This window comes from Balaenoptera musculus, chromosome 8 (genome assembly GCF_009873245.2).
Source record: "Balaenoptera musculus isolate JJ_BM4_2016_0621 chromosome 8, mBalMus1.pri.v3, whole genome shotgun sequence".
NCBI classification, from domain to species: Eukaryota; Metazoa; Chordata; class Mammalia; order Artiodactyla; family Balaenopteridae; genus Balaenoptera; species Balaenoptera musculus.
The window spans coordinates 83854331-83879682 of record NC_045792.1 but is presented as its reverse complement, the minus strand read 5'-3'; the positions used below and the strand labels follow the sequence as shown (position 1 = coordinate 83879682).

Here is a 25352-nt window from a genome sequence, read left to right as displayed (position 1 = left end):
AGTGTCCCCGATTCTGCCTTACACCGCAGACCCCTGCTTCAGTCTGCTCCCTGCCCCCCGCTGCCTCCCACCATCTGTTGAAGGCCCTGGTCGCCACAGCTCTCCGTCACTTACGGCAGATGCATATCTGTGAGCAGAATCTTCACGATCATCTTGAGTTTCTCAGCGAAGTCGGCCCGGCTGGAAATTCCTGGGGCTGCCATGCTGAACGTGACCAGCAATACGGCCCCCAGGACGGTCAGCTGCTCCAGCTGGAGCTGGAACTCTTGGAAGCGAGAAAGGTCCATCAAAACTGTCTGCAATGAATAAAACAGAAACCATCCTGAGCTGCAGGTTCGGGCTGTGACCGGCAGAGGGCAGTGGGGCCGCAGCCCATACGGAGGCCTCTGAAGTTCCCCTGAGGATTTTCTAGTCCTTTCAGAGCCGGCCATAAGGGAGTCAGGTGTGAATTCTTCCACCACAGCGCCCCTCTCCCTTAAGAAGGCTGCAGTACAACATGAGCCAGACTGGGTGTAAACCCAGACTTCATCATTTAATAGCAGCACAACCTCATGCAGGTTTCTTCAACTCTCTGAGCCCTAGGCAAAATGGGGATTCCTCCTTCACAGTGCTGTTTTAAAGATGAAAAAAAGGGAGAGGGATAAGTTGGGAGACTGGGATTGACAATATACACTCTACTCTATATAAAATAGATAACTATTAAGGACCTACTGCATAGCACAGGGAACGCTACTCAACACTCTGTAATGACCTATATGGGAAAAGAATCTAAAAAAGAGTAGATATATGTACATGTATAACTGATTCACTTTGCTGTACAGCAGAAAGTTAACACAACACTGTAAATCAATTATATTCCAATAAAAATTAAAAAGAAAGAAAGAAAGAAAGATGAAAAAAGACCATGTATATAAAGTGGCTGGGGCTTCCCTGGTGGCGCAGTGGTTAAGAATTCGCCTGCTAATGCAGGGGACACGGGTTCGAGCCCTGGTCCAGGAAGATCCTACAGGCCATGGAGCAACTAAGCCCATGAGCCACAACTACTGAGTCTGCGCTCTAGAGCCCAGGAGCCACAACTACTGAGCCCACGCGCGGCACCTACTGAATTGAAGCCCGCGTGCTCTAGAGCCCGTGCTCCGCAACAAGAGAAGCCACCGCAGTGAGAAGCCCGCGCACCACAATGAAGAGCAGCCTCTGCTCGCCACAATTAGAGAAAGCCCGCGTGCAGCAATGAAGACCCAACGCAGCCATAAACAAATAAATAAATAAATGTATTAAAAAAAGAAAGATAATAATAAAGTGGCTGGCAGAGCCAGCACTCAATAAACAGGAATTACATCATTAGACGGGAAAGAGTAACGAGGTACACAGGGGGCCAACTCATCCCAGTTTTTCCGGGCGTGGCCTGGTTTAAAAACTGAAACTCCCAAGGCCTGTGAACACTACCCGCTCCCCACTCCCATTCCCAGTCCTGGGCCAACCAGACAACCAGCCACCCCATCCAGGGCACAGGAGGGAAGGAGGGGAGAAATACACTTATTCACCTCAGTATCCCCCTCAGTATCCAGCACAAAGGAGGCTCTCAAGAACTGGGGCGTGAATAAAGAAAGAGAAAAATGAACGATAAGTAGAAAAAGTAGGAATGACAGATAACACCTGGAAAGTAGTCAGTGAGTGAATTTCCATGACGGCGTCCCTGTGTTACAGACAGGCCCAGGCCCTGCCAGGCCAAAGTCCCCTGTGTGGGGTGAGGTAAAGGGAAGTGGAAAGGCTGAGGAGACATGACTTCTGATCTGAGTTTTTACAGATTAATCAAATAAACTTTAAGGACCGGTCTTGCTGTACGAAACTGACACACCAAATCAAGACATTAACAATGTGGAGCCTTAGCCCAGAATTCTCCCTAAGAAGTAAAAACCACCTTTGAAGGGAGACTCCTCTATTGTTAAACAGAGAGGCTTTACCAGTCTCTTTTTTGACTTCATTTTGTTACAGGGCAGCATCCTTGCTTTGTGGCCTCCTAGCAGTATGCCGTACTTGGGTTTAGGACGCAAAGGATTTCCAAGGATCAATTCTGAGAGTAGACATCTCTCCCCAGTGAAAACACCATTTTCCCCAAGGCTTTTTTTTTTTTTTTTTAAAGCTTAAATCTTGAGTGTTACATCTTTTTTTTTTTTTTAAACTTCGGGTTTATTTATTTATTTATTTATTTATTTATGGCTGTGTTGGGTCTTCGTTTCTGTGCAAGGGCTTTCTGTAGTTGCGGCAAGCGGGGGCCACTCTTCATCGCGGTGCACGGGCCTCTCATTATCGCGGCCTCTCTTGTTGCGGAGCACAGGCTCCAGACGCGCAGGCTCAGTAATTGTGGCTCACGGGCCTAGCTGCTCCGCAGCATGTGGGATCTTCCCAGACCAGGGCTCGAACCCATGTCCCCTGCATTGGCAGGCAGATTCTCAACCACTGCGCCACCAGGGAAGTCCCCCACGTCTATTTTTTAAGAGAAATGTCTGCAGGAGAGAGGAGAGAGCATGTCACTCTGCAGGAAGGAAGCTCCCCATCCCCACTTCAATACCCCCTTTAGAGCCTGCTCTGGCACAAAACAAGGAACTCAGAGGCAAGAGGTGAAACCTTAGGCTCACAACATCTCAAAAAGAAAAATAAGGAACTGAGAAAGAAACTTAGAGAAGTAGCAGGATCTGAGGCTAGAGATAAGAAGCCTGAGTGCCCTTAAAAAAGAGGGGGAGTCTAGACGCCAAACCAGCTATTTGCTGGGGGGATCCCCCGTTAGTCATCTCCTTAAAGGACTCCTGCAGTTAGAAGCACTTACTACGAAAAACATACAAAGCAAAAAAATATTGCTCTGGGCTTCCCTGGTGGCGCAGTGGTTAGGAATCCGCCTGCCAATGCAGGGGACACGGGTTCAAGCCCTGGTCCGGGAAGATCCCACATGCCGCGGAGCAACGAAGCCCGTGTACCACAACTACTGAAGCCCACGTGCCTAAAGCCCGCGAGCCACAGCTAGAGAAAGCCCGCACGCAGCAACAAAGACACAACGCAGCCAAAATTAAATAAATAAAATAAATAAATAAATTTAAAAATATATATATTGCTCTGCATGGAAGGGGAAGAAGTTTCTTTAGATAAAACTGAAAAGCACCGTCACTGTTAGGGTTTTCATCAAGATGAGTAAAAACAGGACAGAAGCTCGGCAGCACAAATTAGAAGCCCCATACACTGCTGGTGGGCCTGTAAAATGAGGCAGGCACTTCGGAAAATAGTCTGGCAGTTCCTTAGAATGTTAAACTTAAGAGTCACCACGTGACCCAGCAATTCTAATCCTAGGTACATACCCAAGAGAACTGAGAACACATGGCCACACAAAAACTTGTACACAAATATTCAGAGCAGCACAATTCACAACAGCCCAAAAGTAGCCCATCGGTTGTCCATCAACTGATGAATGAATAAAGCAAAATGGGGTATAGCCATACAATGGAATATTATTCAGCCTTGAAAAGAAATGCTGCCACAAACAACATCGTGGATGAACCTTGAAGATATTATACTAAGTGAAATAAGCGAGTCACAAAAGGACAAATACTGTGTGATTTCACTCATATGAGGCAGCTAAAGTAGTCAGGTTCAGAAACACAGAGGAACCGGGGGAGGGAAGAATGAGGAGTTAGTGTTTAAAGGGTACTGGGTTCCAATCTGTTCCATGAATGGGTGGCTGTGATGGCCGCAGAGTCATGTGAACGTACTTAGTGCCACTAAACTGTACACTTAAAAATGGTACATTTTATGTTGTGTATATTTTAACACAATAAAAAAGACTTAAAAAGAATGAAGTACTGATTTATGCTACAACATGGATGGACTTCATGCTAAGAAGCCAGACACAAATGGCCAATATTGCATGATTCCGTTTAAACGAAAAGTCCAGAATAGGCCAAATCCATAGAGACATAAAGAAGATTAATGGTTGCCAGGGGGTGGGGGGAGGGTTGTGACCGCTAATGGGTACAGGGCTTCTTTCTGGGTGACGGAAATGTTCTGAAATTAAACAGTGGTAATGGAAGCGTAACTCTGTGAATGTACTAAAAACCAGTGAATTATACAACTTACAAGGGAGATTTTTCTGGTATGTGAATTGTAACTATTATTTTTTTTAAAGTTCAGCAGCACAAAAAAGAAATGAGCAGTCAGACTGCTCTGGAGCACCTACTTCAGGGAAAGGTCTGTGGAGGTGGTCCCACTTCAGAAGCTTCAGGTATGCATAATTCTGGACAGCAACAGGATCTGGCCCGGGACCGTCCCCAGAGCCAGAGGCCTCTCCCACAGCCGGCAGGGCATTTCTACACTTCTGATTCATAAGGTCATCTGCGGCTTCTTGCAGCCACTGGGTGACAAAGTCCAGAGAATCTGTGAAAAGCAAGGCTTCGAACATTACTGGAATGCTCTGGACGGATGCTTCCCAGAATTACTTTAGGGAAGATCATCCTGGAACTGTGGTAAAGTATAAAGTACGGACTTTGGAATCAAATAGGCCTCGGTTCACGTCACAAGATTGCCAGTTACCAGCTGAGTGTTCTTAGATACGTCACAGTCAGTCTGACTATCAAGATTCTTAATACAAAGAAATGTCCTCCACCACCATCTCACTGGCTGCTGTGAGGACTAACCACGACAGTGGATATAAATGCCACCTCGGATGTTCGACAGACCTCCACTCTCTTCTCTCCTACCCTGGCCACTCCTGCATGATACGTGGCTGGAAGCTCTGATAGCTCCAGCTCAGTGAGATGCAAAAATTCTTGCCCAGAGACAGATGGGATGAGACACTGACTAGAGTTTCCCAGTGTAAAGTATCCTCCACACTGAAGATGAGGCTTGTCCTTGTCTAGATCTTAGTCTTGTATCAATCTGGTTTACTTTCAGCCTTGCGGTGGCGGGGAGGGGTAAGTTCTGTCCCGTGTTTGACGCATACTGTGCAGTGTTTGGAGCACTGCAGGGGGTGGGGGGAACCTCAATTGTCTTTCATCCGCCAGCATGCTTCCCCTACTTTTCTAAGCTGAATAACGCACCAGGGACTCTGAGGGACACGAGAGAGAGAAGATGAGGTTTCTGTCCACAGTGTCTGAGCAAACACCCCTCTGACAGGGCCTGGAATAGGTGGCAGCCCTGCCAGTGGCGGCCACCTTAAAACAAAACGGGCAGCCGAGGGCACGGCTGGAGTCCACTCTTCACCGCTGCAACAGGACACACCTCTGGTTCTGCCCACATGCTGATCACGCCGAGCTCTTGGTTCCAAGCTTCGTTCTCCCTTCAGCCTCTGCAGACAGCATTCTGTAGGCGGCCAGCTCTGGAAAACCTCGGCTTTCATGCCGTGAGTGATAAGCACTAGACTCGGACCAGCTCAGCGCCTGGGCCCCGGCTGTCCGCACCTGGCCTTCCTACAAAAGCTCTTCAGCCTGTAAACTGCAACCCTGGTTTCTCCTGAGGGGCAGTAAAATACCGGTTGAGAAAGGGAGCTGTGTGGTCATCAATTCTGATCAAAAATCTCAAAATCTGGGGACTTCCCTGGCGGTCCAGTGGTTAAGACTCTGAGCTCCCAATGCAGGGGGCACAGGTTTGATCCCTGGTCAGGGAACTAAGATCCTGCATGCCGCCTGGCACAGCCAAAATAAAAAAAAAAACCTCTCAAAATCTCTTACCACATCTGTAAAACTGGTTTAAAAAATAGTGCCTACCTCATAGGCTTACTATGAGGTCACCTATGGCAACACAGGTACACCCTTGACACAAGCCTAGTACACAGTAAACACTAACCAATCTTCTAGTACTGCTCCTTCAACTCTGCCCTTTCTTGACTCCTCCTGGCCCTCAGGACCAGTTCCAACTTCTCTGCCTGGGGCTGGATGAGCAACTGCTGACCTGATTCTGGTCAGGCAACACAATCTATCCAGAGACTGCCATTTTCATCTTGTGACCCACAAACTTAGAGGCTAAACGGAACTCGTAATAAATTGGAACTGAAAACTGCAATTCACTTAGAACATCAGCTGCCAGTGCAGAGACCAAAAAAGCACCCTAGAAATGAAACATAGTTTGGATTCTAATTTATCTGTTTCCTGCAGTCATCTGAGAGGTTCATAAAAATGAGACTTTTTCTGGGTACGAAACCAGAAGATTTATGCATATAGAAGAGAAGCAAAGTGAAATTTCTTGACGTACCTCATAGAGGGGAGAAAAGTGAGCTAAATAGTCCTAAGAAGTTTGTCATGTTTTTAAAACCAAGGCCAAGTATACAATTCACCTCAAACTGGTGTCTTCATAAAAACCCATTTAATTTAGGACTTCTTTTTTTAAATTTCTGTTCTCCTCTCCTACTTATAGTTCTCTTGCTTGTCAACTAAGTTTGCAGGGCCTAACATCTTGTGCTTTTCTGTCTTCAAATTAGACTACTCCTGAAACAGGAGGGAAGGGGGCAGGGCACAACCTTTGAAACAATGACATAGCCCGAGGACATGACATAAACTGACTAGAACCAAATGGGCCCAAGATGGCGGACACTTCCACTAGACCTTGTGCCTCAGTATACACATCAGCAAGCTAAATGACACATCCACAGGTGCCATGACAGTTCCAAGGCCAACCATAAGGATCAAAAAGTAGGTGGTGGCCCAATTCCTGGAAATCACCGCCCCTTCCTGAAATAGCTGGAATACTCCTCCCACTCATTAGCCTATAAATTACCCACCCCTATAAAAACTGACAACCCCATACCCTGGTGCTTTCTCACCTTCTGAGATGGCCCATACTCTGTCTGCAGAGTGTTTCTCTCTAAATAAATCCACTTCTTACCCATCACTTTGTCTCTCACTGAATTCTTTCTGTGATGAGATATCAAGAACCTGAGCTTCATTAAGTCCTGAAACCAAGTGTGTGATCTCAGTTGGAAGACCGTGGGTTTTGGCTGGGTTTGAGTCCCAGCACGTGGGTTCAAGTCCCAATCTGAGGTGCATGGTTTCACTCTCATACTAAATTCTCATTTTGTTTTGAAAATATCATTATGCGGCAAGCTACAGCCACTAAAATGAAAAAACACAGACAACGAACAGGCACCACAAAACATTAAACATACTTGGCTGCTTCTCCAAAAACTCTTGAAACTGCTTCCTTTCATATTCAACTGACTGCTGCATGAGATGTGGCCTAATGCTACTGACAGCAAAGTTTGCCATGTCCACTTTCATTAGGTCCAACACGGAAAAAATTGCCCTGAAAGAGATAAAAGGATTTATCACTGGGCACTTGTAAAAGTAAACACTGCTGTTAAAAAAAATGAAGTGAGCTGATTTGAGACAGTTTTTTAATCTCAGAAAGGGTGGCAAGAAAAGTTGGAGAAGCCATGAGAACGCAGATTAAAAAAAACAAATTTAGAAGAAAGGACTGCAAATTTTTAAGCTGCTCTCTGTCCCACCCTTGCCCCTAGGCAAACATCACTTCCCCCACTGCCTGTCAGGCCCAGAGCTCATTCTTTGGCTCTGGGTCAGCCCTCTTGGCGGCCACAGAGGAAGGACGGCCCCAGACCGGAGGTTAAGAGCAGAGAGTTCACCACCTGGTCTCCATGCTCACACAGGTTAACATGTTCACGGCAGGTTTTATGCTCTAGCTCTCATGGCATAATTGCTAGTTCACACTCTGAATGTAACCGATGGGCAGACGTGACGCAATGCCGAGGATACCTTCCATACCATGCCTGTCACATACCAGCAGCACTCTTACCAGAGGTCGGGAGCTGCTAAGTGACCTACTTGCAGAAGGTGGATAAGAACCCAAGGTGCAGGTTTAGGTGTGGTCCTACACAGAGGTAAGAACAGGATCAAATGTCCTCCCAGTCCCCTGATGCCCTTTGGGACTGACTGAACATCGTATGACAGAATAAATTCACCCACACATAAGGTGATATGTATGGGAAAGGATACACAGTCTGAGGAACAACTCAGGGCCCCTCAGCCTGCCACTCTGTCCCTCTCCCAAACGCGTGGGGCAGCCGACTTTCTGGAGGGTGTTCTGCCTCTCCTTTGAGCATTCCCAACAGTCCCCTAAATCCACCTACAGGAAACCAGAGACTATTGGAGACTGCCAAGTGGCAGACCACTGACTGGAAGTAACCCACAATCATGTTTTATGCTCACAGTGTTTTTAAAAGCCAGGATTTCTAGCTTCTCTTGAAAAATCAAAAGATCTGGCAACCCGGGCCCAAACTCCATCACGACTACAGTCGGCTGGCACTAAGCAGCCACTGTGGCCTCCTTCAGATAGGGTGTATACTCCCAGGTTACCACTTTCCCCAGTTCCTTCTCTTTCCAGTAGGAATCTGAGTTAGGTTGAGTTTGCTACCAGCTATTTCCCCAGAGGACTCTCTTCCAAGGAATTCCTCATTTAACTTGGCTGATTTTGAGCTCTTACCGACTATATTATTTCTAATGTCTAGCACCGTGCCTAGCACATAAGAGGTAAGAGCTTGTTGAATGAATGAACAAATCAATAACTATACTTAGGCAGTCTTTGCAACATGCTCTCTCTAAACCCTGAGGGAACCTGACAATGAAGGGCATTTTTCTATGTAATGAATATTGAGAGCGTAATGATATCAAGAAGGCTAGAGATTAAACTTTTTTTACTTATAAAACTTTTGGAAAGCAACTTGGTAACATGCAATGAATCTTAAAACTGTTCACATCCTCTGACACAGTAATCCCATTTTAAGAACCTATCTTTAGGAAATAACCTAAAATAAAGAAAAAAGTTTTGTGCAGAGATGTGCACTGCTGGGTTAAATACTAAATAACTATACATAATCTAATTGTTCATCTTAACAGAGAAACAGTTAATCATATCTATGTGAATGAATATTTTGCAGCCACTGAAAATGCTTATGGAGAGTTTAAAAAAGTAACGTAATGTAAGTTGGTTATAAAAGGGCAATGCAAGAGATCCTTGTGGTGTTGGAACTGTTCAGTATCTTGAGTGTGGTGGTGGATATTCGAACTTAGGTGATAAAATTGTATAAAAGTTACTATACATAAACATATACATGTGTGTACAGGAAATCTAAAAGAGATCAGTGGACTGTATCAGTGTCAACACCCTGGTTCTGAAAGTTTTGCGATGTCACCACTTGGAGAAGCTGGATAAAGTGTACTGTATTATTTCTTACAACTCCATGTGAATATATAATTATCTCAATGATACTTTCAATGAAAAAATAAGTGAAATAATTAGGGTGTAATGTTAACAAAAAAAAGTCAGGCTTGCAGTGCCCACCGGGAGGTCTTCTTTGGTTCAGCTGAACAGTCAGACTCACAAGACGACAATAAGCCACAGGTTTGGCACCATCTATTCACACAGCTTGCCAACGGGGCGGCACCAAGCACTCCTCTTCAAGAAGAGTTACAATGTCAGTCATGAACAGACAGCTCAGAAATGTGGGAGCACCCTGACTTAAAAGCTCATAATCTCCACGGCATGCCTTCTAGGGTCTCTATGGGGGGCATGCCCAGTTATAGAAGTTCCCCCACTCACGGAAGCATCAAGTATGATGTGCCATCGAGTACTTATAGTTCATTGTCATTTCTTTCTGTCTAGATGCAATTTACCAGTTAGAGGTCATTTTCCCCATAAGCAACGTTACCTAGTAGTATTTTGATACATAACACCTTCATCTGTTTACAGGAAGACAGTTAAGCAGTTAAACCAAACGTCAAATTCTCAGGCAGCCTCATGTCAATCCTTTGCCGATATTAGCATATAAATTATATAAATTTGATCACAATTGTATACATTTAAAAATAAACATTCAAAAGACTAAAGGAAGTTAACATGGACTAAACGTTAGTTAATGGGATTATATCAATGTTAAATTTCTTGAATGTCCTGGTTGTATTTTGATTATGTGGGAGAATATCCACATTCTTAGGAAGTAGTTGCTGAAATAGTTAAGGGTGAAATGTCATAATATCTGACATTAACCATCAGAAGGTTCAGGGGAAAAAATATACATACATACGTACATACTCAATGTGCACATACTCAGTGTATATATAAAAAGATAAAGCAAACTGACTAAATGTTGAAAACTGGTGGATCTATGTAAGGGTTATATGAGTGTTGATTGTATTGTTTTTGCAACTTTTCTGTAGGTTTGTAATTTTTCAAAATAAAATGCTGAGGCAAAAAAAAACTTAAAAAAATTTATATATCAATATGACAATAGTGATTGTGCCTTTGTGTGGTAAAATTATGGGTGAATTTTTTCCTTCTTTCTCCTTTTCTACAGTTTACAAAATGTTTGCTTTTTTAAAAATATTTCATGCTTTTTTGTTTCATTGGATTTATATTGATTTTAGTAAAAAACGGATTTGAATTTTAACATTTTTAAAACATATGCTAATTATCAGTCTTTACCTTGACCTGCCTTCAACCAGTTAAAGAGTATACAGACTATAACCTCACCCAGTCTCAAGTTCACTGTCTTTTTCCCCTTCCTTCCTTCCTTTCAGCCTTCCCTTTCTCTTCCCTCCCTTCATTCCATCCCTCCCTCCTTTTCTTATCATAATCATTATTTTTAAAAAATACAGAACGCTTCACGAACTTGCGAGTCATCCTTGCGCAGGGGCCACGCTAATCTCTGCATGGTTACAATTTTAGTATATGTGCTGCCAAAGTGAGCACAGCAAAATATTTGCTTTTTAATTTTTTTTTTTTTTTAATTCATGAATACCTACACTTGAGGAAGTCTAACTCTGAAAATAGGCTCTGTATTTTAGGTGCCCTGAAGGTGATTGACACAGTGCCCATACCTGAAAAGGGGCACTATTTCCTTAAGGTCCTTTAGTTTCTTCACTTCCTCATCTCGAACAGGTGCGCACAGTGTCCCCATCATGCCAATAATGAATTCTGCCAGCTTGGAAATGTCCAGGGCCCCATTCTCTGCCTCCTGCTTTATCAGATCCAGATCCAAGACTTCTGTTATCTGGTTTCTCAGTCTGGTGTGACCAGGCAGCAAGAAAGATAAGAGCGTCTACAAGAGAGCACAGCCAAGTTTAATCAAAGCTTCCTAGTCAGAAGCCATTTTTGATTATATGTAAAGGAATTTACAATTATTCCAATAAGGGCTTACCAACTGTTATTGTAATGGTGCACACATTTTAACCTCTTATTCAACAAATCGACAGAAAAACATGTTTACAAATCATTTAGACTAGCTATTTAAGCTTCCATTTAAGCTCTAGGTAGCAATCAACTGGACGCAGTAAGAAAAAACTGTTAAAAGTGAAAAAAAAAAAAAAACCCACATTAATTAGTGTGTGCCTGTGAGCTAACGACAGATGGCAATTTCCACAGACACATTACTTCTTTGGAAAACTGTTGCTAAAGGTGTTACAAAAACAGTTCTACCTTTCACTTAATGCCTTCTCTATCCCAAAGACTGAATCGCTTTTTTGGTCATTATTTATTGAAGGTGTTTATTAAAATTTTTATAAATTATCTATATTTTATAAAATAACTTGTTTTCTTTAAATAATTCTGTTTTCAAAAATATGAACCTTCTTTTCATTTAGAAGAGTAATGCCCTCAGGTTATCACAGCTTCTTTGAAAATTTTTAAAGGGCAGTAAGCCAAAAATACCCTAAATCCACATTTCAGCAACCAATTTAAAATCCTGATCCTTCAATATCATTAAAGCCTTCTGGCACAGTAACACAGAGAGGTTGAATAAATACTCCTAACACACGAAGAAAGCACCACGACTTGCTCTTCACCTCACCTCTTTAATCTCACCAACGAGCTTGATGGCCCGGTCATAAGTTGGGGGGTCTTCACTTAACTGGACACTCAAGCAATCCCAAAAAGCTTTATGTACAATATCCTTTACTTTCTTCTCCAAGCTGGAGGCAAATGGAAAAAAAAGCAAAAGCAAATAAAATATTATTGCCTCAAACTACTTTCAAAAGCACAAATTCTACAGGTTTAGGGTAAGAAAATTTTTTTAAGTTATTTGGATGAGGGAAAGATTTCCCAGATATACCTAAACCAATCACATACTTATTTTTAGTTAGTGATTTATTTCAATGAGTACCTCATTGGAAAGAATAACTTTTAACTGATTTGACAGGTGACATTAGTCCAAATAACAGCCCATAACAGTGCCATATGATAAAAAGAATACTGGAAAGTTCAGATCTGTTAATTTAAGTTCCCCGATACCAGCAAGTTTCCTAAGATGTTTATGATTAAGTAGTTTAAGACTTTAAACTTTAAGTTTGTTTCCTAAAATTATCCTATTCCCATGTGACATATTGGACAACTGTTTAATTAGGTACCAAACTACTGATATAACAACTTATATATAGCATTTCAGGAAAACCAGTCTTTATGTCATGAGAGCAAAACAAGTAATTAATTCTTCATGATTAATGTGAAAAAGTACTATCCTTGCAGAACATATAAGAAATGTTTGTCAAGTCATATTCAGAAGCCTCATGTGGGAGACACTATAGCTTGCTGACCCAGCAGCCATCGCTCCTCCTTTGTCAACAGTATCCCGATTTTTTTCATGGTACTTTCACAATTATAACGGGCAATGTTTTTTCCTTCTTGCGACAATCCATCTTTAAAAGGTGCACCTTACAATCAACAGAATTTTAGATTCAATATGATATGTGCCAGGCACTAGGTAGGGATAGAGAATAAAGCATAGTCCTTGTCTCTAAGGAGTTTACAATCTGGTGAAGAATGCAAGTAAACCAACAACTACAGTAAAATGTGATAGTTACAAAGAAGAAATGAGGGAGACAGTGCAATGAACACACAAGAGGAGGCAGCTAAACCCTATAGAGTGGGAAGAAGCTGACACGCAAGACTTCCACAGGAGGTTTCCAGACCTTTCATTACATTGTCAAGGATCAGTGGTCCTGAGATCTACTATCGAACTCTAGTAATTCCCAGGATAAGGAATATATTTTACCAACATACGAAAGGAAAAATATATTAGAATATATTGACATCAAGTGAAGGAAACATTTCCAGAACTGGGAAATGGCTTTGTTCTACCAAACAAGATAACTCAGTAACCACCTTACCTGTCTTCTGGTAATTCAACTGGTTTAATCCGAAAGTCTCCATTTATGACAATTTCATGGGCTATGGTCATGTTAGTGACTCCTTTTGCTGTCTCTAGAAGTTCTTCTACTGTCACGAATCGAGGAGGACTAGCTATAACAAAAACCCAGTGTAAGAGGTCTGTTCCTCTAGATTAGGATTTCTATTAAATTAAGGAGAAGGTAGTGGTTCTGGTACCAGCTAATAATTTCAGTTATCCCTTTACTTATGAAAATATTCTGGCAATTTCAAATAGAATTTTACCTATTTCATATTCTTTTTTTTCTTTTAACCTAGAATCCTAAAAGCACAGATCATTTACAATACTCAAAACATCTTTTTTTTTTTTTTTTTTTTTGCCAAAACTGGTCAATGGAAAATGATTACAGTAAACTAAGACTTAGAAAAACTTTTTAAAGTTACTGATTATCACCTTCCCAGAAAGCTGAGAGTTTATTTTCTAATCCCTATGCCTCCTGTCTACCCTAAATGGAAAAAGGACACCAGATTTAGGATCTTCTCTTTTGTTCCCATCAGCAGTTTACATTTTGCTCCATCATTAGCACTGTGCCTTGAACGAGTCTCCCCAAATTAAAATAGCCTTGAGACAGGTGCTGTTTAAACAGTGCTAAAACCACTACCCTGTACAGGATACTAGGACAATATAAGAATTCTAAAGTTGACAAAGGAACAAATTAGAGTGTGTGACACAAGAATTTGTAGAATGCAGGCTCACTGAATCAAAAACCTCAGAGTCATCTCTGACTTCTCCCTTTCCACTGCGCTGTTATCCAGGTCCTGCAGATTTTACTTCTGTGTCAACTGTGGCAATAGCCTCATAACTGGTCTCTGTTCTTCGCTTTCTTTTGATAAAGTTTGAGATTTATCTTCCATAAAAAAAGTTCTCACCAATCTCCCCAGGTGTTCTAAGCCAAGGAACAAAGGGTAATTCCTACTTTTAAAAAGTCTATGATTAAATACTTGCATTTTTGGTTTATCCGTTATATCTCAATAAAGCTGGGTTATTTTGTTTGCTTTTTTAAAAAAAGTCCATGATAGCAGGTCTTTAGCTTATATCAGAATCACAGGGAAGGCTTATGAAGACAGATTGCTGGGCCCCCTCTCAGGGTTCTGATTTAGCCTGTCTGGGTGGGGCTGGAGAACTGCATCTCTCATAAGACTCCAACTGATACTGATGGTTTCAGAAATCACACTTTGAAAAGCACTGGCCTAGAAGATGATTATATTAATTTTATGTAATGGCGATAAGATCTGGGCTTAAAATGAGATAAAAATGCCACTGGTTTACACAGGGTTTAATAGTTGTAAAGATCTTCCTAGGTTAGTGAAAAGTTATTTTCCCTCTTCTTTTACTTTTTTCTTTTGCTCACCAGAAAAAGGAATCAAATCTAAGAGCTGGTCATATTCCGTCTGGTAAAAATCTTTATTTACTCACATAAGGGGAAGTTGAGGAAACTCACAAAATTTTTTTCAGCATTTCCAGAGAATATTAATAAAAATAATAAAGAATATCAGCTTTGTGGATATTGGTAAAATGCAATAAATATCTAAAATCAAGGCCCAACAGATCTTTTCAATTCTCAGTATTATTTAGATGTCAATTTCTACCAAATGATCTACTGATAAAATGCAATCCCAATCAAAATCCCAGCAAAGTTTTTGTTGAAATTGCCAGACTGATTCTAAAATTTGTATGGAAATGCACAGGACCTAGAAAAGCCAAAACTATTTTGAAAAAGAAGAATAAAGTTGGAGGACTTATACTAAGTGATTTCAAGACTTACTATAATGCTAATAATCAAGACAGTGTGTGTCTGGCATGAGGACAGACATATAGACGAACTGAACAGAGCAGAGGATCCAAAAATAGACTGGTGCACACACATACATATGTATATTTGTGGTCAATAAGGCAAGATTAGTTTTTTTATCAAATAGTGCTGGAACAATTAGAAATCTATAAATAATAGAATGACCCTCAACCCTTACCTCACATGATAAATAAAAACTAACTCAAAATGAACTGCAGACCTAAATATAAAAGCTAAAACTATAAGACTTCTAAGAGAAAACACAGACAAAAATCTTTGCGATCTTGGATTACACAGAATTTCTTAGATAGGATACAAAAAGCTTAAAATGTAAGAGAAAAAACTGATAAATTAAACTTTACCAAAAGTCAAAACTTTTGCTCTGTGGAAGACTCTATTAAGAAAATGAGGGACTTCCCTGGTGGTCCAGCAGGTTCAAGACTCTGTTCCCAATGCAGGGGGCCCGGGTTCAATCCCTGGTTGGGGAACTAGATCTCGCATGTATGCCACAACTAAGAGTCCGCATGCCACAACTAAGAAGTCCACATGCCACAACTAAAAAAAAAAAGATCCCGCATGCTGCGTCACTTCGGAAAACAGTCTCTCAGTTTCTTATCAAGTAAAACATACATACACTTACCACATGACCCAGCAACCCCATTCCTAGGTCTTTACCCAAGAAAACTGAAAACATATGGCCATGTAAAGACTTGTACTCAAATGTTCATAGCAGCTTTCTTCATAACATTCAAAACCTGGAACTAATCCAAATGTCAGTAAAAGAATGGATAAACAACTGTAGTATAACTATACCATGTAATACTACTCAGCAATAAAAAAGGAACAAACTACTGACACATGCAAAACCATGGATGAATCCTAAAAGCATTATCCCTAGTGAAAGAGTCAGATACAAAAGACTGTACAGTAGGGACTTCCCTGGTGGCGCAGTGGTTAAGAATCCGCCTGCCAACGCAGGGGACACGGGTTTGAGCCCTGGTCCAGGAAGATCCCACATGCCATGGAGCAACTAAGCCCGCAAGCCACAACTATTGAAGCCCGCGTGCCACAACTACTGAAGCCTGCGTGCCTAGAGCTCATGTTCTGCAACAAGAGAAGTGACCGCAATGAGAAGCCTGCGCACTGTAATGAAGAGTAGCCCCCGCTCGCTGCAACTAGAGAAAGCCCGTGCGCAGCAACAAAGACCCAACGCAGCCAAAAATAAATAAATATTTTAAAAAACTGTCGCTAAATTGTTACAGCATTTGTGCACTGACGCTCTGTTACAGAAACTGAAAACCTCATTAAGTTAAACATGCCCTTTGGGAGCCTGGCAAACAGATTCCAAAATAAAATGAAGGTCTAATTCAGAATGGCTTACTCTCACCTTTCTTCACTAAGGGGTTCTGGGACCGGAAAAGTCTACACACTCTAAGAGATGCTTCCAGTCACACAAGTGGATGGACATTTATTGAGGGCAGATGGCAAATGTCACCCAAAGAGCTACTATAGACTGAGTACAGTGAAGCAAGGGTAAAGCTTATCTATTGAACATATTACACTGTGTGGAAATGGTTTGTTACAGTATCTTCCTCACTAGATTGCAAGCTCTAGGAGGACGGAGAACATGTGTGCCTGGTTCACTGCTGGACTCCCGCTACACAGTGTGCACTCAATCAACACTGACTGATTAACTAAATATAGGGACACCATAATTCAGTCTGGTCTTGCACTTTAGAAAGGTAAGAACTCGGTGTCACCCATTTATCTAATGAATTTCATAAGGATCTGATTTAATAAACTAAAATGCTAAATGGGAAATATTAACTGGAATAACAATTGATGTTTTTCATCTGAATATGGCAACTTTCACTGATGAACTACGTGATTAAATGCTAGAGCAAAAGGTGCATTGTGAGCAGAGAATTAAAGTATATTAAAGGGACTTCCCTGGTGGTGCAGTGGTTAAGAATTGCCTGCCAATGCAGGGGACAGGGGTTCGAGCCCTGGTCGGGGAAGATCCCACATGCTGCGGAGCAACTGGGCCCGTGCGTCACAGCTACTAAGCCTGCTCTCTAGAGCCTGCAAGTCACAACTACTGAAGCCCGCGCACCTAGATCCCGTGCTCCGCAACAAGAGAGGCCACCACAATGAGAAGCCCACGCACCACAACGAAGAGTAGCCCCCGCTCACCGCAACTAGAGAAAGCCCAAGCGCAGCAACAAAGAGCCAATGCAGCCAAAAATAAATAAATAAATAAATTTTTTAAAAAAAGTATATAAAAAAAACTCCAAAAAAATAAAATGATACAAATGAGTCTGTATACAAAACAGAAACAGACTCAGAGACACAGAAAAACAAACTTATGGTTACCAAAAGGGAAAGGGAGGGGTAGGGATAAATTAGGAGTATGGAATTAACAGATACAAACTATTATACATAAAATAAGCAACAAGGATTTACCGTATAGCACAGAGAACTATATTCAATATCTTGTGATAATGTATAAAGGAAAATAATCTGAAAAAAATATATATATATACACATAACTGAATCACTTTGCTATACACCGGAAACTAACACAATATTGTAAATCAACTATACTTCAATTTTAAAAAATCACCATTAGAATAAAAGGGTAATATTGGTGCAGGCAAGATCATTGGCAAAGGCTAAAATCAGTGAGTTGAAGTTTAAGCAGAAACAGGATGTCTGCATAGTCCCCAAGTACTGTAAGCAGATAGGGTAGGTGGTCTCCAGAGAAGAAGAACCAGGCATGACTCTCTTGACATAAGAAGCCATTTTTTTTTTTTTTATAAGTTTATTTATTTTGGCTGCGTTGGGTCTTCGTTGCTGTGCGAGGGCTTTCTCTAGTTGCGGCAAGCGGGGGCCACTCTTCATCGCGGTGCGCGAGCCTCTCATTGCGGTGGCCTCTCTCGTTATGGAGCATGGGTTCTAGGCGCGCACGGGCTTAGGTGCTCCGCGGCACGTGGGATCCTCCTGGACCAGGACTCGAACCCGTGTGCCCTGCATTGGCAGGCAGACTCTCAACCACTGCGCCACCAGGGAAGTCCCAAGAAGCCATTTTTGACCTAAGCCACTCTGTGATGTAAGCCTGGCCACAGTGCTTGCTCTTGAACAGATCTCAGTAATTTAGTAAGATATGCATAACAATGTGATACATATCTTTGAGTTCTGCAGGAACTAAGGCCCCCACCCCGGTGGAGGATGGTAACTGCATGCTGAGACCCCAGACTGGTCAGAACCAGAGGAATGATGATGTTGACCTTTTTCTACATTCTGTATCTGTTACTAAAAGTTCTGAACCCAAATTCCATTACATGCAGGGGAAGTGGGGTGAAGGTTTTTTCCCCACACCACCAAGCAATTCTCTGACACCAGACGGGTGTCGTACAGTTCAACTCAATTCTGACACTATCTACCTGGAGACAGCATCAGATTCCACAGGTTAAGGGCTCAGTCCTACAAGACTGTGCCCCCTGCCCCCACCCCCACTTCAGACAACAGTCCCAAGTCCAGATTGTCACTTTTTTTTTTTCCCCTAACTGGATACCTTTTATTTATTTTTATTGCCTGGCTGGGATCTCCAGTTCAGTTTTAATTAGAAGTAATGAGAGTAAATATCCTTGTCTTGTTCTCAAACTTACAGGGAGAAACATTCATTCTTTCACCATTGAGTATGATGTTAACTGTAAGAGTCTCTAAATGTCCTTTTATATTTTGTGGATGTTCTCTTCTTTATTTGCTGAGAGTTTTTACCATAAACTGATGTTAAATGTTATCAAAATAAGTCTATTTGTTTTAAACAAACACATTATTTTGCTTCCTATGAACCAGGCACCGTTCTAAAATGCTTTACAAATAGTATCTCATTTAATCCTCTAACAGTCCTAGTAACATGAACTAGTTTTGAACTAACAGTGAATTACTATTGTCCCCATTCAGATAAAGAAATAGGCATAGAGAGGTTAAGTAACCAAAATGACATGGCTAGTAAGTAGCAAGTCACCTCTGCTTCTGACAGACTGGCTATGGATGGGAAGTTCCAATAACCTCTCCTTGTGTTCAATTAATTCGCTAGAGCAGCTCATGGAAGTCACAGAAACATTTTACATACTAGATTACTGGTTTATTATAAAAGGATGTAACTCAGAAACAGCCAGATGGAAGAGGTGCATAGGGCAAGGTATGGGGAAGCAGTGTGCCACTCTCCCAGCACCTCCATGTCTTCACCAACCCAGAGCTCCCTGAACCCCATCCTTCTGGGTTTTTATGCAGGCTTCATTACATAGGCAAACTTGATTAAATAATTGGCCATTGGCAACTGATACAACCTCCAGCTCCACCCTCCTCCCCAGAGGTGGGGGTGCGTGGGTGGGACTGAAAGTTCCAACCCTCTAATCACAAGGTTGAGTCCCCTGGCAAACAAGCTGCCATCCTTTGGGTAGGTTACCTAGGTGCTTTCCAAGTCAGCATAACAAAAGCCATCTTTCTAGCTCTCATCACTTAGGAAATTCCAATAGTTTAGCAGCTCTGTGCCAGGAACAGGACAAAAACCAAACATGTATTTCCTATTATAAATCACAGTATCACAGTTACCAATAGCAGTTCTACCCTTAAAACATTACTCTGTATTATAATTTGCAAGGCTAAAGGCTATCTTTTTGCTTTTAATTTGTAGAATCCCAGATGTGATTTTATGGTTACTTATAAATTCAGTTTGGGAGAAATGTCTGCAAACAGCTAATTTCATATTTTATAAATTCTTATTTATGCTCTATGCAGGCAGTGATGTCTCCTGACCTGGTCCCCAGACTATGGGGTCTTAGTTTTACCACTGGAGTCCACAGCCCTATACCTACCTATTACTACAAGGAGAAAGAGCAAGAAAGCCAGAAACAATATTTTAGGTCATTGATTTTAAACCTCATTTTGATATCGATCTCTGAGAATTTAATGAAAGCTTCCATGACCTTCTTCCTAGAAAAATGCACATACACACACATGTTGATACACTTTTTTGACTGCTCCTGGGTTCCCCAACTCTTGATCATGGGTCCCAGGATAAGTTGCCTTAAGGACATAATCATATACAATTTCAGATAGTCTAGTGTTGGCCTGACATTAATTTGGAATCATGCCATCAAACTGACAGGATGCCAAAGACAAGGACATAAATCAAAGAACAACTGAAGATCTAAACCAAAGGTACTTCTTTACCAGAAACTGCAAGTGATAAAACTACCATATTGGCCATAGACAGCCACATTACAGCTATCAGTCCTCGGTATCTTTAAATGCAACAGATGGGGGAATTCCCTGGCGGTCCAGTGGTTAGGACTCTGCGCTTTCACTGCGCAGGGTGTGGGTTCAATCCCTGGTCGGGAAACTAAAATCCCACAAGGCGTGTGATGCGGCCAAAAAAAAAAAAATTTTTTTTTATAATAAGTAAATAAATGTAACAGATGACATGTTAGTAGCAGTAGTATTAACAACTAATGTTTATTGAGCATTTATTATGTGCCAAGCACTGTTCTAAGGGCTTTACATGAATTCATTTAAACTCTACAACGACCCTAAGAGATAACGTGTATTTTCCTCATTTTAAAAACGAGAAAACAGATGGTTTCTAATTATACATATTGGAGACAAGGCCTAACACATGCATGATAGGCTGTTATTAACAGCATGTTTCCTTCCCTGAACACAATTTGACCTAGCAGTATATTGATCAAAATCTATGTGATAATAAACCACAATAAAATGGGGTCCACCAATGTTTGCTGTAAGAATACTTTGTTGACTAATAAATTACCTGGGAGGGGCTTTTATCATTTTAAAAGAAACACACCTTAAACCCCAAAATGTTTGTACTTCTTCCAAATATGAAGGATTACTGATCATCTATACTTTAAAGAGATAACATCAACACTAACATTCTTAGACTATGACACCCCCTCTTAAAACTTTCATTTTTGCACTCACTTCAAAAACCTTGAGTGTTCTTAATAAAAGACATGAGTTGGAGCAACCGCTGGGAATGCATGCGGAAACTGCCACTCTTTCATCTACGAAGCCTGCTCCCTGCCAGGGATCTGAAATGACTTCACCACACACAGTTAGCAAAGTGAATCCCCTCAGCCTCGTGGGAACTAAGCCCCCAGGCAGTGAAGTTAGGGTGTGGTGAACTCACTCACAGTCAAAAACTTTTTTTTTCAACCTGCACAAGCACAGTCCTGGCTGGGACCTGCCTTGGGCTTTTCAAACACTCTTTTAATTAAAGCTGCAATTTGCACTCAACCTTCCTATTTCTCAGAGCATTTCAGGCAAACTGGAATGTCACTGAGGCTGGAGGAAAGCAGGAATATTCTGGACATTATTCTAAAATTTTAATTTCTCATGCAATTGAAAACCCACAAGTAACTAGGCTGTCAGTTGCTAATGCTAAAATGTTAATTATTGGCAATGTTATCATATTATTAGAACCTAGTTCAAGGCCACATGTACAAGGAAGCATAATAAAAATATCATCTGAAAACAATGAAAATATTGCTTCTAACCAAAGTCAAATGTGCTTACAGTGAGGTCTTTGCACTCTTTGGGTGCTAGGAGAGCCCGACTTTATTTTCTGTAAAGCTTCATCAGAATCCTCCACAGCATCTTCAAGGCCTTGCTCAGAATCATTTGATTTTGATTTTCCTTCTTCATTTATATTGGACTTGTCAAGGTTTTCAGACATTCTCAATTAAGTTCATTCACTTTCCTAGGGGGAAAAAGAAAATGAAACAAAATGTTCTTGCTCTGACACTAACTAGCAGTGTGACTCTGGGCAAATGATTTAACTTCTTTGGCTTTCAGATTTCTCATCTGTAAAAATCAAAGGGCTTGCTAAAATCTTATCCAGCTATAATATTCTACTTCAATGATTAAACAGATCACCTGTAAAATGACACTTGTAACTATCAAATTTATGGACCTGTACCTCAGAGAGTAACAAGTTCGAATACTTCTGTCCCAATCTGAGTACCATGTCATGAGAACACAGGACCTTAAACTGTTGGGAGGTAACACTATAAATTGCCTGCTTCTATTTTAATCAAAGAGTGATTCAATTCTTAAATTCTTTACTTTCAGTCCTGAGAAGTGATAGGAAAACTCTGGAAATAATGCTTTTCATCGGGCTTCGAAGTAAATATACACTAGGCTGAGGAGTTGGTTCCCTGATCCTATTATGTGGATAAGACACCTGGGGATGACAAACAGAAGACAGAATCTCATGAAGCATTTAAGAAAAACGTGTGGGGCAAATTATTTTTATTAACTCCTTGCCAGTCAGCAGGAAAAAATGGTGAGTAAAGTAGGAAGTTGCAGACAACCATAATGTATGTGGTTGGGAGGGATTTTAATTGTCTTAGTTGCTGATTAGAAGAGGAGTAACACTTAACACGCTGGTTTGGGCCTGGTTAATAAAGGCCTGGAATAGTAACCTCTTAATTACTATAAATGGTTTCTGTCAAGTTTTTCTCCCCTAGAGTTCTCTATTCTTAATGTGTTTCCAAATAAGGGCAAAGAAAGACACAACATTTTCTGCATTTATAATACTGAAAATAATTAGCATTTGTACTATCAGCACTTGGAGATCACAAAACATTTTCATAAGCACTAACAGACTTTATTACACACCTGGATGTTAATCCAGGGATCAAAAGAAATGTTGACTATTTTCAGGAGGTTTGGCAGACTCTCTTCTGTACATTAGAAGAGAAGAATCACTTGATATAATTATCTGAACATCAGATACCCCCATTAAACAGAATGAAGTTATTGGAATTGACATTTCAGGCCTGTATTATTAATATGAAGGTTGCTTTACTGTAGTTCCCTTCTACCTTCTAGCAACCCACTCCAGACACCCATCTCCTCTGTCCTAAATCCTAACTGGCTCTGGAAATGCTCCAAGACCCAAAAGATAACATTACCAGCATATTCTATGAGAAAGGACCAACAAAAACACTTCTAATTTTATCCTCTTCACATGCTGGGAATTAGCTCAGAAGGATGAAGTAACGCACTCTGTGCAATAAGGAGGAAAATCAGGATTTCCAGGTCTTTAATACTAAGTTTAGTAAACTAACCCATCCTTGTAAAATTCGGCTCATGGCCTACCTCCTCCCAGGTCACTTCCCAACCTCACCAGTGTTTGCACCTTTCTCTGAACTCCTGTAGGGATGGTTATTAGACATCTGGCTTTCATCACTGCCTTAAATCCAATTCAAAATATCCTGATTTAAATAGGAATAGAACGATGAAAAGGCATGGTCTAGAGAGAGAGAGAGACATTCTTACAAGGAAATATAGTGAAACTTAAGCGTTAATGGCATTATGAAATCACTAGGGGAATACAGCAGGGGGAGAAACTAATTCTGCCTGGAAGGAGGTTGAGATAACCTTCCCAGAAAAGGTGACATTTGAGCTTGTCTTTTTGAAAAGAGTAGGATTTCACCCAATTAAAAACCATCTGGAGAGAATTCCCTGGCGGTCCAGTGGTTAGGGCTCAGCACTTCCACTGCAGGGGACACGGGTTCGATCCCTGGTCGGGGAACTAAGATCTGGCAAGCCAGGCTGTGTGGCCAAAAACAAAAAACTATCTGGAGGTGAAAAGGGGGGGCTTTCACTCAAAGGGCAGCATTTCACTCAAAGGGCACAAGTGAAAGCAAAAGAAAATAAGCAGAAGAACAAGCAGCAGGTGATGAAGAAGGAGAGATGGGTTGGGGTCAGATGGTGAAATTACAAGTTCTTATTTTTTAAAAAACTCTTCACCTAGATTTTTAACTTCTTAAGGGCCAGACCAACCACATTCCCCACGTATGCTCCACACATATAAGTATATCCTCCAAACAGATACCCACTAAGTATTTGTTGATAGCTGTGTCATCTCTTTAATGTCAGTTTAAACGGGACGCATGGGCGTTGGTCTCAGACATAGCTGGGTTCCAATTCTGGCTCTTTACTAGCAGTGTTAACTTCAACTTCCTCATCTGTAAAATGCAGCTACCTACCTCTTGGGTTTGGAGGACGTGTAAACGACAGAGCGTACATAACGACAGCTGGTGCACAATAGGCTTCCCACAAATGGTAACTATAATTAGAGGACTACAGGATGCAGCGAGGAACCATTTAACTGCGTACAGCGTGCTCATTCACTCAACAAGCCCCCTGCTATGCCTAAAAAGGGAACCGAGGGGTAGAAGACCCTCGCACTTGCCGTGAAGACCGTCTATCTGAGCCGCAAGCCGAGCCCAAGCTGCTCACAAGAGACTCCCCAGGAGAAAGGGTCTTTCAGCAAAAGAAAAGAGCTCTGTCCAGCGCCGGCGAGAATCACCTCCCCTAGCACTCAGCGCCACTCACGCCCAGCGTCCGGATTCCGTTGTAAACAACTGCTTGGGCCGGCGAGGGAGTGGCCGGGCCGGGGGCAAGCGAGGGAAGCGGGGCGCGCCTGGAGAACGGCCTCGAGGGGTGGGACAAAGGCTGCGCTAAGACTCAACCCTCCCGCCGTCTCTGCCTCTTCCTCGCCTCCACCCGACATCGGGGGGAACTGACCGACGGAAAAAGGAGAAGAAATGACTGTAATCTCGACCTTGTTCCTCCTGTGCGGGCCCCGCAGGGCTGCCAGCCTCCGCTTCCGCTTCCCTCACCTGTAGCGGAGTCGGCGTCCTCCCTCCTGCTGCTCGGCCGGGAATCTGGCGGGGGCCGGCGCTGCGGCGGAGGCGGGGAGGATGCGCGGCGAGCAGGGCGGTTCAGCCTCTGCCCCTCCAAGGCCGCACCCCTCACTGCGCTGCGAGCGGTCCTCCTCGCCCGGCTCGGCTGGGTAGCGGCCAGCGCGGCCGCTCCTCAGCGTCTGACAGCGGGAGACAGCTCTTAGCCCGGAGGCGCCGGTCCCACGCAGGGCGACGCCATGTTTCCGTACAGAAAGGTGGGAGGCGCGGCCGGATGCCGGCGGAGAGGGCCCAGTGGGCAGTGACTCGGAGCCGGGAGGCACCCCCCCCCCACCCACGCCACAGAGGGCGGCGCCATGTTTCCGTACGGAAAGGCGGGCGGCGGGAGAGGGGTCGTGGAGCCAGTCAAGTAACGGAAAAGGGTTGGCCGTTTAGCTGCAAAGCCTTCCCCGCCCTGGCTTTCAAATTTAAATATTACATCATGTTTTGTAGCAGCATATAGTTCGTTCCCCTCCCCTCATTTTGGCTGTTAGAAAAAAAGGCATGCCCACCACCTTGATAGCCAAGTCTCATTTTAATGGCACAGATTCGGTTTGGTTTGGGTCATCTCTTT

General features: G+C 42.3%; 1 protein-coding gene and 1 non-coding gene across 8 annotated transcripts in view; both read right to left on the bottom strand.

Annotated features, from left to right (window-relative positions):
• TCP11L1 (t-complex 11 like 1) overlaps positions 1-24855 on the bottom strand; it is a 30399-nt gene extending 5544 nt beyond the window's left edge. The window contains exons 1-9 of one of the 7 annotated variants that reach the window (XM_036862267.1): positions 24719-24795; positions 23218-23343; positions 21603-21786; positions 13152-13284; positions 11837-11957; positions 10869-11089; positions 7145-7281; positions 4226-4422; positions 115-296 (exon numbers count right to left, since the gene is read on the bottom strand). In XM_036862267.1, coding sequence (XP_036718162.1) covers positions 115-296; positions 4226-4422; positions 7145-7281; positions 10869-11089; positions 11837-11957; positions 13152-13284; positions 21603-21762 — 1151 coding nt within the window. In that variant the 5' untranslated portion in view covers positions 21763-21786; positions 23218-23343; positions 24719-24795. Of the gene's footprint in view, positions 1-114; positions 297-4225; positions 4423-7144; positions 7282-10868; positions 11090-11836; positions 11958-13151; positions 13285-21602; positions 21787-23217; positions 23344-24623 lie in introns of all 7 variants that reach the window. The other 6 variants (XM_036862264.1, XM_036862266.1, XM_036862265.1 and 3 more) reach the window with 6 other exon arrangements.
• LOC118900337 lies at positions 10637-10740 on the bottom strand. Its single transcript, XR_005021115.1, has one exon. It is a non-coding gene; the product is annotated as a U6 spliceosomal RNA (small nuclear RNA).
• Positions 24856-25352: the final 497 nt, after the last annotated feature.